We start from the raw sequence: 13,307 nt of genomic DNA on the forward strand, positions 1-13,307 counted from the left end.
GTCTGTGTGTTAGGGTCTGTGTGTGTTTGTGGGTGTGTGTGTGTGTGTTAGGGTCTGTGTGTGTTTGTGGGTGTGTGTGTTTGTGCAGCTCTGTGAGTGGGAGTGTTTCTGTGGCTGCGTATGTGGACGTGTGTGTTTGTGTGTGTGTGTTTTAGGGTGTGTGTGTGTGTGTGTGTGTGTGTGTGTGTGTGTTTTAGGGTGTGTGTATGTTTGTGTGTGTGTGTGTGTTTTAGGGTGTGTGTGTGTGTGCAGCTCTGTTCTGCCAAACCTGTTAGAGACCTTCAGGAATGCAGCAACACAAGGGAGGGAGAGGGAGGGAGAGAGAGAAGGAGAGAGAGAGAGAGGGAGGGAGAGAGGGAGGGAGAGAGAGAGAGAAAGCAGGAAGTTGTCAGAGCGCAGGATGTTCCGGAGTGAGAGAAGAGGATAGAAAGAAAAGACAAACTGGGAGAAAAAGAAAGGGAGAGGATAGAGAGATAGAGAGAGGGATAGAGAGAGGGATAGAGGAAGGAGAGATAGAGAGAGGGATAAGGAGAGAGAGAGGTATGGTGCTGAGGGGGTAGATGGCTGGCCCTGATGAAGACACACACACACACAGGGGTCTCTCTCCAGCAAGCACACACACACTCCTGATACTGCTCACCCTCTGTCTCACAGGTAAGTGTGTGTGTGTGTGTGTGTGAGTGTGTGTGTGTGTGAGTGTGTGTGTGTGTGCGCGTGAGTGTGCGTGCGTGTGTGTGTGTGTGTGTGTGAGTGTGTGTGTGTGCGTGTGTGTGTGTGTGTGTGTGTGTGCGTGTGTGTGTGTGAGTGAGTGTGTGTGTGTGCGTGTGTGTGTGTGTGTGTGTGTGTGTGTGTGCGTGCGTGCATGCCCGCGTGCGTGTGTGTGTGTGTGTGTGTGTGTGTGTGTGCGTGTGTGTGTGTGTGTGTGTGTGTGTGAGAGAGAGAGAGAGAGAGTTTAGCACCCAGTTGAGACTATACTAAGGTGTTGATTGCATTAATCTGGTCATTGTGGTCTAAAACTAAACAACTTTAGTAGGCAAATTAAACTAGTGAGCTAGCTATCTAAAAGGCAACTTAAACTACCCAGATAGCAAGCACACATTGGCCCCACATTGGCACAAATTCATGACATTGTTTACTGACAGGGCTAACATCATTTTGGCCGGTGGGCTAACCTCAGTGATGGGCAGTAACTTGCTACTTGTAGCGAAGCTACTAGCATTTCTCAGTAGCTTGGTGGTAGCCTAGGGGAGGGTACCTATGTTCCCCCGGTCCTATGTTCCCCGCTTTGTATGGGACAAGGGAACATAGGACCCTTAACCCTAACCCCGAGTGGGGAACATAGGACCTGGGAACATAGGACCCTTAACCCTAACCCCGAGTGGGGAACATAGGACCGGGGAACATAGGACCCTTAACCCTAACCCCGAGTGGGGAACATAGGACTGGGGAACATAGGACCCTTAACCCTAACCCCCCGGGGAACATAGGGATGACCCCGTTGCGTAGCTATTTTCTGAAGCAGATAGCTTTTCAATAGCATAGCTCCTTTTTTGCAGTGCAGTAGGTTTTACAGAAGCTACATTTCCCAGAGCATTTGTGGAGCTCACAGTAGAACTTCCCTCTGGCCGCCCATACATGCGTGTTCAGTTCTATTCAATGGATCTGACAAACATGACACGTTTGTCTAACTAAATCTGACAAGAGACGAGCATTGGTCCTTTATTGCACTACATTGTCTGGGACATTTAGGCTACTCTATTTGGTGTAAACTTGTAAGACAAACTCATTTAGGCTACTCTATTCTGTAAACTCATTTAGGCTACTCTATTCTGTAAACATGTAGGCTACTCTATTCTGTAAACATGTAGGCTACTCTATTCTGTAAACTTGTAAGACAAACTCATTTTTCATGGCAGAGCTGAAGCAATGAAGTTGGTGGTGGAGTCTGGTTTCTACTGTGTGGTTATAAAATAGGCTATCAAATTCTTTTGCATTAGTTTTAACTTGCACATGGTCCTGCAAGCTTAAGAAATGCCCTAATTGATGCCTCTTTTTTCCCCTAATTGATTTTGGAGCTGCCAGAGTAGCAATCAAGGGTTATTGAACTGGACACACGTTATAGCCTACATGTGTAAATATAGGTACCGGTAACTAAGTTATGTATCTGTTTGACAGAGTTATATTGGCTAAGCCATTCAAATAGCAAACAAACGCAGAGTTATATTGGCTAGGCCACTCAAACAGCAAACAAACGCAGAGTTATATTGGCTAGGCCACTCAAACAGCAAACAAACGCAGAGTTATATTGGCTAGGCCATTTAAACAGCAAACAAACGCAGAGTTATATTGGCTAGGCCATTCAGGTGTAAAGTAAACAAACGCAGAGTTATATTGGCTAGGCCATTCAGGTGTAAAGTAAACAAACGGCTAGGCCATTCAGGTGTAAAGTAGGCCTATCACTCAATAAAAGCCAAATTGTTATTGACAATCGCTGCAGCTGCAAACAGCCATTCTCAACTCTCCTCTCCTCTCCTCTATCTCTCTTATCCATCTCTCCTCTCTATCTCTCTCCTCTCTCTCCATCTCTCCTCTCCCTCTCCTCTCTATCTCCATCTCTCCTCTCCTCTCTCTCCACATCTCTCTCCTCTCTATCTACATCTCTCCTCTCTCTCCATATCTCTCTCTATCTCTCCTCTCTTTCTCTCTTCTCTCTCTACATCTCTCCTCTCTCTCTATCTCTCCTCTCCCTCTCCTCTCTATCTCCATCTCTCCTCTCCTCTCTCTCCACATCTCTCTCCTCTCCCTCCATCTCTCCTCTCCTCTCTCTCCATATCTCTCTCTATCTCTCCCTCTCCTCTCTCCCTCCATCTCTCCTCTCCTCTCTCTCCACATCTCTCTCCTCTCCTCTCTCTCCACATCTCTCTCCTCTCCCTCCATCTCTCCTCTCCTCTCTCTCCATATCTCTCTCCATCTCTCCTCTCTTTCTCTCTTCTCTCTCCATCTCTCCTCTCTTTCTCTCTTCTCTCTCTCCATCTGGAGGCTCAGGTTCCACTACAGCAGGAAATGGGCGTAGAGGGGGTGGAGTCTGCTGAAATGGGCGTAGAGGGGGTGGAGTCTGCTGAAAGCGGCACAGGAAGGTCTGGGGTAGTGGGTCAGGATGGGTCAGCCGCATTGGAGCACACCAACACAGTTTAACAGGCTGAAGGGGTGAGGTGCTGAAACAGATGGACGCAGTGTTTGGCTCTCCAAGTCTGAGCCACGCTGCAATGACAGTGAAACCACACTGACGGGAGACTCTACACTGCACACAGGACCAGGAGACACATTACTCCCTTCCCGTGTCCCTGCTGTCCCGTGTCCCTGCTGTCCCGTGTCCCTGCTGTCCCGTGTCCCTGCTGTAAAGAGCCATCAGCTGAGTCCAGTGAGGTGCAGTCCCGGCGCAGGTGGCCTCTCTCACTCCCATTACTCCCTTCCCGTGTCCCTGCTGTAAAGAGCCATCAGCTGAGTCCAGTGAGGTGCAGTCCCGGCGCAGGTGGCCTCTCTCACTCCCATTACTCCGGTCCCTTCCCGTGTCCCTGCTGTAAAGAGCCATCAGCTGAGTCCAGTGAGGTGCAGTCCCGGCGCAGGTGGCCTCTCTCACTCCCATTACTCCCTTCCCGTGTCCCTGCTGTAAAGAGCCATCAGCTGAGTCCAGTGAGGTGCAGTCCCGGCGCAGGTGGCCTCTCTCACTCCCATTACTCCGGTCCCTTCCCGTGTCCCTGCTGTAAAGAGCCATCAGCTGAGTCCAGTGAGGTGCAGTCCCGGCGCAGGTGGCCTCTCTCACTCCCATTACTCCCTTCCCGTGTCCCTGCTGTAAAGAGCCATCAGCTGAGTCCAGTGAGGTGCAGTCCCGGCGCAGGTGGCCTCTCTCACTCCCATTACTCCCTTCCCGTGTCCCTGCTGTAAAGAGCCATCAGCTGAGTCCAGTGAGGTGCAGTCCCGGCGCAGGTGGCCTCTCTCACTCCCATTACTCCGGTCCCTTCCCGTGTCCCTGCTGTAAAGAGCCATCAGCTGAGTCCAGTGAGGTGCAGTCCCGGCGCAGGTGGCCTCTCTCACTCCCATTACTCCGGTCCCTTCCCGTGTCCCTGCTGTAAAGAGCCATCAGCTGAGTCCAGTGAGGTGCAGTCCCGGCGCAGGTGGCCTCTCTCACTCCCATTACTGCGGTCCCTTCCCGTGTCCCTGCTGTAAAGAGCCATCAGCTGAGTCCAGTGAGGTGCAGTCCCGGCGCAGGTGGCCTCTCTCACTCCCATTACTCCGGTCCCTTCCCGTGTCCCTGCTGTAAAGAGCCATCAGCTGAGTCCAGTGAGGTGCAGTCCCGGCGCAGGTGGCCTCTCTCACTCCCATTACTCCGGTCCCTTCCCGTGTCCCTGCTGTAAAGAGCCATCAGCTGAGTCCAGTGAGGTGCAGTCCCGGCGCAGGTGGCCTCTCTCACTCCCATTACTCCGGTCCCTTCCCGTGTCCCTGCTGTAAAGAGCCATCAGCTGAGTCCAGTGAGGTGCAGTCCCGGCGCAGGTGGCCTCTCTCACTCCCATTACTCCGGTCCCTTCCCGTGTCCCTGCTGTAAAGAGCCATCAGCTGAGTCCAGTGAGGTGCAGTCCCGGCGCAGGTGGCCTCTCTCACTCCCATTACTCCGGTCCCTTCCCGTGTCCCTGCTGTAAAGAGCCATCAGCTGAGTCCAGTGAGGTGCAGTCCCGGCGCAGGTGGCCTCTCTCACTCCCATTACTCCGGTCCCTTCCCGTGTCCCTGCTGTAAAGAGCCATCAGCTGAGTCCAGTGAGGTGCAGTCCCGGCGCAGGTGGCCTCTCTCACTCCCATTACTCCGGTCCCTTCCCGTGTCCCTGCTGTAAAGAGCCATCAGCTGAGTCCAGTGAGGTGCAGTCCCGGCGCAGGTGGCCTCTCTCACTCCCATTACTCCGGTCCCTTCCCGTGTCCCTGCTGTAAAGAGCCATCAGCTGAGTCCAGTGAGGTGCAGTCCCGGCGCAGGTGGCCTCTCTCACTCCCATTACTCCGGTCCCTTCCCGTGTCCCTGCTGTAAAGAGCCATCAGCTGAGTCCAGTGAGGTGCAGTCCCGGCGCAGGTGGCCTCTCTCACTCCCATTACTCCGGTCCCTTCCCGTGTCCCTGCTGTAAAGAGCCATCAGCTGAGTCCAGTGAGGTGCAGTCCCGGCGCAGGTGGCCTCTCTCACTCCCATTACTCCGGTCCCTTCCCGTGTCCCTGCTGTAAAGAGCCATCAGCTGAGTCCAGTGAGGTGCAGTCCCGGCGCAGGTGGCCTCTCTCACTCCCATTACTCCGGTCCCTTCCCGTGTCCCTGCTGTAAAGAGCCATCAGCTGAGTCCAGTGAGGTGCAGTCCCGGCGCAGGTGGCCTCTCTCACTCCCATTACTCCGGTCCCTTCCCGTGTCCCTGCTGTAAAGAGCCATCAGCTGAGTCCAGTGAGGTGCAGTCCCGGCGCAGGTGGCCTCTCTCACTCCCATTACTCCGGTCCCTTCCCGTGTCCCTGCTGTAAAGAGCCATCAGCTGAGTCCAGTGAGGTGCAGTCCCGGCGCAGGTGGCCTCTCTCACTCCCATTACTCCGGTCCCTTCCCGTGTCCCTGCTGTAAAGAGCCATCAGCTGAGTCCAGTGAGGTGCAGTCCCGGCGCAGGTGGCCTCTCTCACTCCCATTACTCCGGTCCCTTCCCGTGTCCCTGCTGTAAAGAGCCATCAGCTGAGTCCAGTGAGGTGCAGTCCCGGCGCAGGTGGCCTCTCTCACTCCCATTACTCCGGTCCCTTCCCGTGTCCCTGCTGTAAAGAGCCATCAGCTGAGTCCAGTGAGGTGCAGTCCCGGCGCAGGTGGCCTCTCTCACTCCCATTACTCCGGTCCCTTCCCGTGTCCCTGCTGTAAAGAGCCATCAGCTGAGTCCAGTGAGGTGCAGTCCCGGCGCAGGTGGCCTCTCTCACTCCCATTACTCCGGTCCCTTCCCGTGTCCCTGCTGTAAAGAGCCATCAGCTGAGTCCAGTGAGGTGCAGTCCCGGCGCAGGTGGCCTCTCTCACTCCCATTACTCCGGTCCCTTCCCGTGTCCCTGCTGTAAAGAGCCATCAGCTGAGTCCAGTGAGGTGCAGTCCCGGCGCAGGTGGCCTCTCTCACTCCCATTACTCCGGTCCCTTCCCGTGTCCCTGCTGTAAAGAGCCATCAGCTGAGTCCAGTGAGGTGCAGTCCCGGCGCAGGTGGCCTCTCTCACTCCCATTACTGCGGTCCCTTCCCGTGTCCCTGCTGTAAAGAGCCATCAGCTGAGTCCAGTGAGGTGCAGTCCCGGCGCAGGTGGCCTCTCTCACTCCCATTACTCCGGTCCTTTCCCGTTTCCCCGGAAAACCGTTACATCATCGTGGCTGTAGATTATTTTACCAAGTGGCCAGAGGTGTACGCTGTGGCCAGTCAAGATGCGTGTCCTACAGCTGAGGTGCTCCTTGGAGGATGTGGCCAGTCAAGACGCGTGTACTACAGCTGAGGTGCTCCTTGGAGGATGTGGCCAGTCAAGACGCGTGTACTACAGCTGAGGTGCTCCTTGGAGGCATGTTTGCTCGGTTTAGAGTATCGGCAGAACTCCATACCGATCAGGGGTGGAATTTTGCTCTCCACCCTCAAAGTGACAGCCTTGTCGAGAGGTACAACCAACTGCAGGACCGACTCCAGCTAGCTCATGACTTTGTGCGCCATCAAGCCATTCAAGCTGGAATACGGCAGAAGAGAGCAAATGACCACCATAGTGCAGGACGTGACTTTACTGAGTGAGTTGGTCTGGGTGTATGGGCTTTACTGAGTGAGTTGGTCTGGCTGTATGGGCTTTACTGAGTGAGTTGGTCTGGGTGTATGGGCTTTACTGGGTGAGTTGGTCTGGCTGTATGGGCTTTACTGTGGGTGAGTTGGTCTGGGTGTATGGGCTTTACTGAGTGAGTTGGTCTGGCTGTATGGGCTTTACTGTGGGTGAGTTGGTCTGGCTGTATGGGCTTTACTGAGTGAGTTGGTCTGGCTGTATGGGCTTTACTGTGGGTGAGTTGGTCTGGGTGTATGGGCTTTACTGAGTGAGTTGGTCTGGGTGTATGGGCTTTACTGAGTGAGTTGGTCTGGCTGTATGGGCTTTACTGTGGGTGAGTTGGTCTGGGTGTATGGGCTTTACTGAGTGAGTTGGTCTGGGTGTATGGGCTTTACTGTGGGTGAGTTGGTCTGGGTGTATGGGCTTTATTGTGGGTGAGTTGGTCTGGGTGTATGAGCTTTACTGAGTGAGTTGGTCTGGCTGTATGGGCTTTACTGTGGGTGAGTTGGTCTGGCTGTATGGGCTTTACTGTGGGTGAGTTGGTCTGGGTGTATGGGCTTTACTGGGTGAGTTGGTCTGGGTGTATGGGCTTTACTGTGGGTGAGTTGGTCTGGCTGTATGGGCTTTACTGAGTGAGTTGGTCTGGGTGTATGGGCTTTACTGAGTGAGTTGGTCTGGCTGTATGGGCTTTACTGTGGGTGAGTTGGTCTGGGTGTATGGGCTTTACTGTGGGTGAGTTGGTCTGGGTGTATGGGCTTTACTGTGGGTGAGTTGGTCTGGGTGTATGGGCTTTACTGTGGGTGAGTTGGTCTGGGTGTATGGGCTTTACTGTGGGTGAGTTGGTCTGGGTGTATGGGCTTTACTGTGGGTGAGTTGGTCTGGGTGTATGGGCTTTACTGTGGGTGAGTTGGTCTGGGTGTATGGGCTTTACTGAGTGAGTTGGTCTGGCTGTATGGGCTTTACTGTGGGTGAGTTGGTCTGGGTGTATGGGCTTTACTGAGTGAGTTGGTCTGGGTGTATGGGCTTTACTGTGGGTGAGTTGGTCTGGGTGTATGGGCTTTACTGTGGGTGAGTTGGTCTGGGTGTATGGGCTTTACTGAGTGAGTTGGTCTGGCTGTATGGGCTTTACTGTGGGTGAGTTGGTCTGGGTGTATGGGCTTTACTGAGTGAGTTGGTCTGGGTGTATGGGCTTTACTGTGGGTGAGTTGGTCTGGGTGTATGGGCTTTACTGTGGGTGAGTTGGTCTGGGTGTATGGGCTTTACTGAGTGAGTTGGTCTGGCTGTATGGGCTTTACTGTGGGTGAGTTGGTCTGGGTGTATGGGCTTTACTGAGTGAGTTGGTCTGGGTGTATGGGCTTTACTGTGGGTGAGTTGGTCTGGGTGTATGGGCTTTACTGTGGGTGAGTTGGTCTGGGTGTATGGGCTTTACTGAGTGAGTTGGTCTGGCTGTATGGGCTTTACTGTGGGTGAGTTGGTCTGGGTGTATGGGCTTTACTGAGTGAGTTGGTCTGGCTGTATGGGCTTTACTGTGGGTGAGTTGGTCTGGGTGTATGGGCTTTACTGTGGGTGAGTTGGTCTGGGTGTATGGGCTTTACTGAGTGAGTTGGTCTGGGTGTATGGGCTTTACTGTGGGTGAGTTGGTCTGGGTGTATGGGCTTTACTGAGTGAGTTGGTCTGGGTGTATGGGCTTTACTGTGGGTGAGTTGGTCTGGCTGTATGGGCTTTACTGTGGGTGAGTTGGTCTGGGTGTATGGACTTTACTGTGGGTGAGTTGGTCTGGGTGTATGGACTTTACTGTGGGTGAGTTGGTCTGGCTGTATGGGCTTTACTGTGGGTGAGTTGGTCTGGCTGTATGGACCAAAGCGGCAAAAAGGACGGTCGCCCAAGCTCGACTCAGCGTGGGACAGGCCTGCGTATGTTCCTGCGAGTGTTCCAAGAACACCTGGAGGAGCTGAACACGCAGTGCCAGGTGCACCTGGAGGCAACCAGGATCAACCAGGCTTGGGATTGTGCTGGACCAGGATCAGTGGCGTAACAAGTCAATGGTGGGCCCAGGTGCGACAGCGATACGCAGGCCCCATACCGGCATTTTTCGGCCCAGGATGAATTAGCTCTGATACATGCAATACACATTAAGGGTGACTTCAATTGTTTATGCAAAGGGCCTGAGGCACCGAAGTAGTTTAGTAGTTACAGATTACAATTTCAAATAAAAAACACACGACTACATAGGACCCATTACATGTGAAAACATTAAAAATTATTTTATTAACAGCCTGCAGGCCAGGGTAATCTAATATTAGGCTACTGCATTAACATCAACTCGCATGGAATTATGGGAACACTCAATGCGCTCAATGCGCCTCTTCAACCCTCTGCTGAAACTGCGTAGATTGCTTGCTTATAAACTCACACTGCGCAGAAACAAAACTTAATGTAGCCTAACTTATTTAACCGTGCAGAAACCAAATAAAATAATTCATATGCATACAATCCCCAATATGCGTGAATTAGGCCATTAGAAGAAGGCCATCTTTCGTTGTGCAAAATCGTCAACGATGTTCCCAATATTTAATGCTGGCTCTCGTATTTTCAATGGACAGGATAGCTAACCCACTGAGCTTCTCCTGCCCCATGCTGCTCCTTAGGTAGGTCTTAATAAATTTGAGTTTGGAAAAAGATCGCTCAGCTGTTGCCACAGTCACAGGCAATGTCAGAAACAACATGAGAGCAGTACACACTTCCCCGAATGTGGATGTTACACTGTCATAAACTACCACCAGCATTTTGGCAAGTTGAAAAATAGATGACTTCTGTGAAATCTCTGCTTTAAAGCAAGACCTGAATGAGAGGAGTTGTGTTGGGAATGTCGGTGCAATGTCCCTGCTATAATGGTCTGACAAACGTCTTGCCTTTTCAAGCAGTTCATCATCACCTGCAAGTTGAAGGGTCAGGACGTATAGACTCAAACACATGACAAGTTTCCCGCATACTTGCAAATCTTTGGGAGAGCTGACTGATTATGATGTCCAGAGTTGCATTAAAGTATCTCACTGCATCGGTTAAGCGATCATCTTCCGATAGTTCGTCAAAGTGACAATTCACTCTCCGTGCTCTAACATTCTCAAAAAAAGGAGGCAGGGCGGGGGTAGCGACGGGCCCCGGGAGGTCACGGGCCCTGGTGCGACTGCACTTGCTGCACCTACTATAGTTACGCCACTGACCAGGATCAACCAGGCTTGGGATTGTGCTGGCCAAACCCTGCTTCACCTGCGCCTGACCACCACGGGGGCTCGTAGGCGCTCAGCTCACCGGCTCGCGGACGTGTCCAGCACCATCTCATCTCATCTCATCTCATCACCATCTCATCTCATCTCATCTCATCTCATCCGAGTGGAGGGAGAGGGAACGGAGGCCCTAAAAGTCAAAAAGTCTCTCCATCCATCTCTCCTCCTCTCTCTCTCCATCCATCTCTCCTCCTCTCTCTCTCCATCCATCTCTCCTCTCTCTCTCTCCATCCATCTCTCCTCCTCTCTCTCTCTCCATCTCTCCTCCTCTCTCTCTCCATCCATCTCTCCTCTCTCTCTCTCCATCCATCTCTCCTCTCTCTCTCCATCCATCTCTCCTCCTCTCTCTCTCTCCATCCATCTCTCCTCCTCTCTATCTCTCCTCCTCTCTCTCTCTCCATCCATCTCTCCTCCTCTCTCTCTCTCCATCCATCTCTCCTCCTCTCTCTCTCCATCTATCTCTCCTCTCTCTCCATCCCTCCCTTTCTCTCTACGTCTCTCTCCTCTTCTCTCTTATACAGGGGGCAGCCGTGGCCTACTGGTTAATACTTCGGACCTGTAACCAGAGGGTTGCCGGTTCGAGCCCCGACCAGTAGGCACGGCTGAAGTGCCCTTGAGCAAGGCACCTAACCCCTCACTGCTCCCCGAGCGCCGCTGTAGCAGGCAGCTCACTGCGCCGGGATTAGTGTGTGCTTCACCTCACTGTGTGTTCACTGTGTGCTGAGTGTGTGACTAATTCACGGATTGAGATAAATGCAGAGAGCATATAGGGATATGTATATGTAGGGATCAAAAGAGTATATACTATACTTATATACTTCTCTCTCTATATATTGTTGTTATGAAGGAGGTGTTTGTTTGTTTGAATCATTGATTTGAAGACTGATCTCTCCTCTTCCCTCTCTCTCTACCTCTCCTCTTCTCTCCCTCTCTACCTCTCCTCTTCTCTCCCTCTCTACCTCTCCTCTTCTCTCCCTCTCTACCTCTCCTCTTCTCTCTCTACCTGTCCTCTTCTCTCCCTCTCTACCTCTCCTCTTCCCTCTCTCTCTACCTCTCCTCTCTCTCTACCTCTCCTCTTCCCTCTCTCTCTACCTCTCCTCTTCCCTCTCTCTCTACCTCTCCTCTTCTCTACCTCTCCTCTTCCCTCTCTCTCTACCTCTCCTCTTCTTCCCTCTCTCTACCTCTCCTCTTCTCTCCCTCTCTACCTCTCCTCTTCTCTCCCTCTCTACCTCTCCTCTTCTCTCTCCACCTCTCCTCTTCCCTCTCTCTCTACCTCTCCTCTCTCTCTACCTCTCCTCTTCTCTCCCTCTCTACCTCTCCTCTTCCCTCTCCTCTTCCCTCTCTCTCTACCTCTCCTCTTCCCTCTCTCTGCACCTCTCCTCTTCCTCTCCTCTTCCCTCTCTCTCCACCTCTCCTCTTCCCTCTCTCTCTACCTCTCCTCTTCCCTCTCTCTCTCCACCTCTCCTCTCTCTCCACCTCTCCTCTTCCCTCTCTCTCCACCTCTCCTCTTCCCTCTCTCTCTACCTCTCCTCTTCCCTCTCTATCTACCTCTCCTCTTCCCTCTCTCTCTCCACCTCTCCTCTCTCTCCACCTCTCCTCTTCCCTCTCTCTCCACCTCTCCTCTTCCCTGTCTCTCTCCACCTCTCCTCTTCCCTCTCTCTCTACCTTTCCTCTTCCCTCTCTCTCTCCACCTCTCCTCTTCCCTCTCCACCTCTCCACTTCCCTCTCTCTCTACCTCTCCTCTTCCCTCTCTCTCTCCACCTCTCCTCTCTCTCTACCTTTCCTCTTCCCTCTCTCTCTCCACCTCTCCTCTTCCCTCTCTCTCTACCTCTCCTCTTCCCTCTCTCTCTACCTTTCCTCTTCCCTGTCTCTCTCCACCTCTCCTCTTCCCTCTCTACCTCTCCTCTTCCCTCTCTCTCTACCTCTCCTCTTCCCTCTCTCTCCACCTCTCCTCTTCCTTTTCTTCATCCTCCTCTCCACCCCCCCCCCCCCCCCCATCTCAGCCCAGGCGCTGGTTCTGCATGTTCCGGAGGGTTCCTTGCATGCGGTGGTGCAGGCTTCCGTCCTGCTGCCTGCTGATGTGTCCAGTTTGGGCCTTCCGCTCGTCTCCTGGAGGGTTGCTACGGCCACGGGTGTGCATCCCATAGTTACCTGGCAACCAGGTGTCCCACCCAACGTGTCCTCAGGCTACGAGAGGCGAGTGGAGACGCACACCAACGGCTCCCTCACACTCACACAGCTGCGTCTCCATGACACCGGATACTACGTCGTCACGGTTACAGAGTCGTCCGGCAACAGTAAAGAGGCGGGCCTGTTGCTACAGGTGACAGGTAGGACTCCTTCAGCTGGGCTTCTGATTGGATGAACGTCAGGAAGTAGATCTGTGCCCTGGGCTCAGGAAGGCTTGTGTGTATCTGTTATTCAGACACTCGCCAGAACTCCCCATGGAGCCACCCTTACTAACACCCTAACCAGGGTGCGATTTGTAGGGGGGATGTGTGTGTGTGTGTGTGCAGGGTGCGATTTGTAGGGGGGGATGGGGGGGATTTCCCCCCTCTGGTCTTGATATCCTCCCCTCTGCTTAATTATTTTCATCGCCGGGGGGGGGGGACAACATTTATCCCCCTCTGCCCCTCATATTGATTAATGCTACTTCATATAAGTAAAGCGCTGCAACGTGAGAACAGTCTAGTAGGCTAGCCTACATAATAATCTGACATCAGAAACACACCGTCACCGTCAGCACTCATGCTGCTGACACAGTGGCTGCGTGATAACTTCATTTGGCCTTGATCGTGCGCAGGACATTTCAGAATGTCGACTGTGTAATCCATTATAAATGGCTAGTTTCAATGGAAAAGTTAGCTGGACAAATGAAAGAAAACGAGAAGGATTCAGTGAAGCATATAGTCATATTTTAGAACCTTCAAAATTAGAAAACTGATGCAACTGAGATGGAGGACAACTCCACGTATTGAACGTAGGCCTATTGTCCGAAGGAACTTACATTAAATGAGGAGATATTAGCTGAATGTCACAAAAAGTGTTACAGAAATTGCTTGGCATCACTTATTCAATGGCTCTCTACCGAAACACCTGTAGTTTGCGGAGGACGAACGAGAAAGCACTCGTTTGATAAATCAGCCAGTAGGCCTAGTAGACAAATAACTTTCAGAAATAATCTGTACTG

General features: G+C 52.6%; 1 protein-coding gene across 1 annotated transcript in view; it reads left to right on the forward strand.

The window, feature by feature from the left end:
* Positions 1-379: 379 nt before the first annotated feature.
* Positions 380-13,307, forward strand: part of vstm5 (V-set and transmembrane domain containing 5) — a 20,280-nt gene continuing 7,352 nt past the window's right edge. Inside the window, exons 1-2 of the mRNA XM_076281666.1 lie at positions 380-654; positions 12,121-12,447. Coding sequence (XP_076137781.1) covers positions 561-654; positions 12,121-12,447 — 421 coding nt within the window. The 5' untranslated portion in view covers positions 380-560. The remainder of the gene's footprint in view (positions 655-12,120; positions 12,448-13,307) is intronic.

The sequence above is a fragment of the Alosa pseudoharengus genome, unplaced genomic scaffold (genome assembly GCF_046254945.1).
Source record: "Alosa pseudoharengus isolate Yale_2024_CS ecotype anadromous, Long Island Sound unplaced genomic scaffold, YU_APseudo_1.1 YU_APseudo_1.1_scf_13, whole genome shotgun sequence".
In the NCBI taxonomy this organism is placed as follows: domain Eukaryota; kingdom Metazoa; phylum Chordata; class Actinopteri; order Clupeiformes; family Clupeidae; genus Alosa; species Alosa pseudoharengus.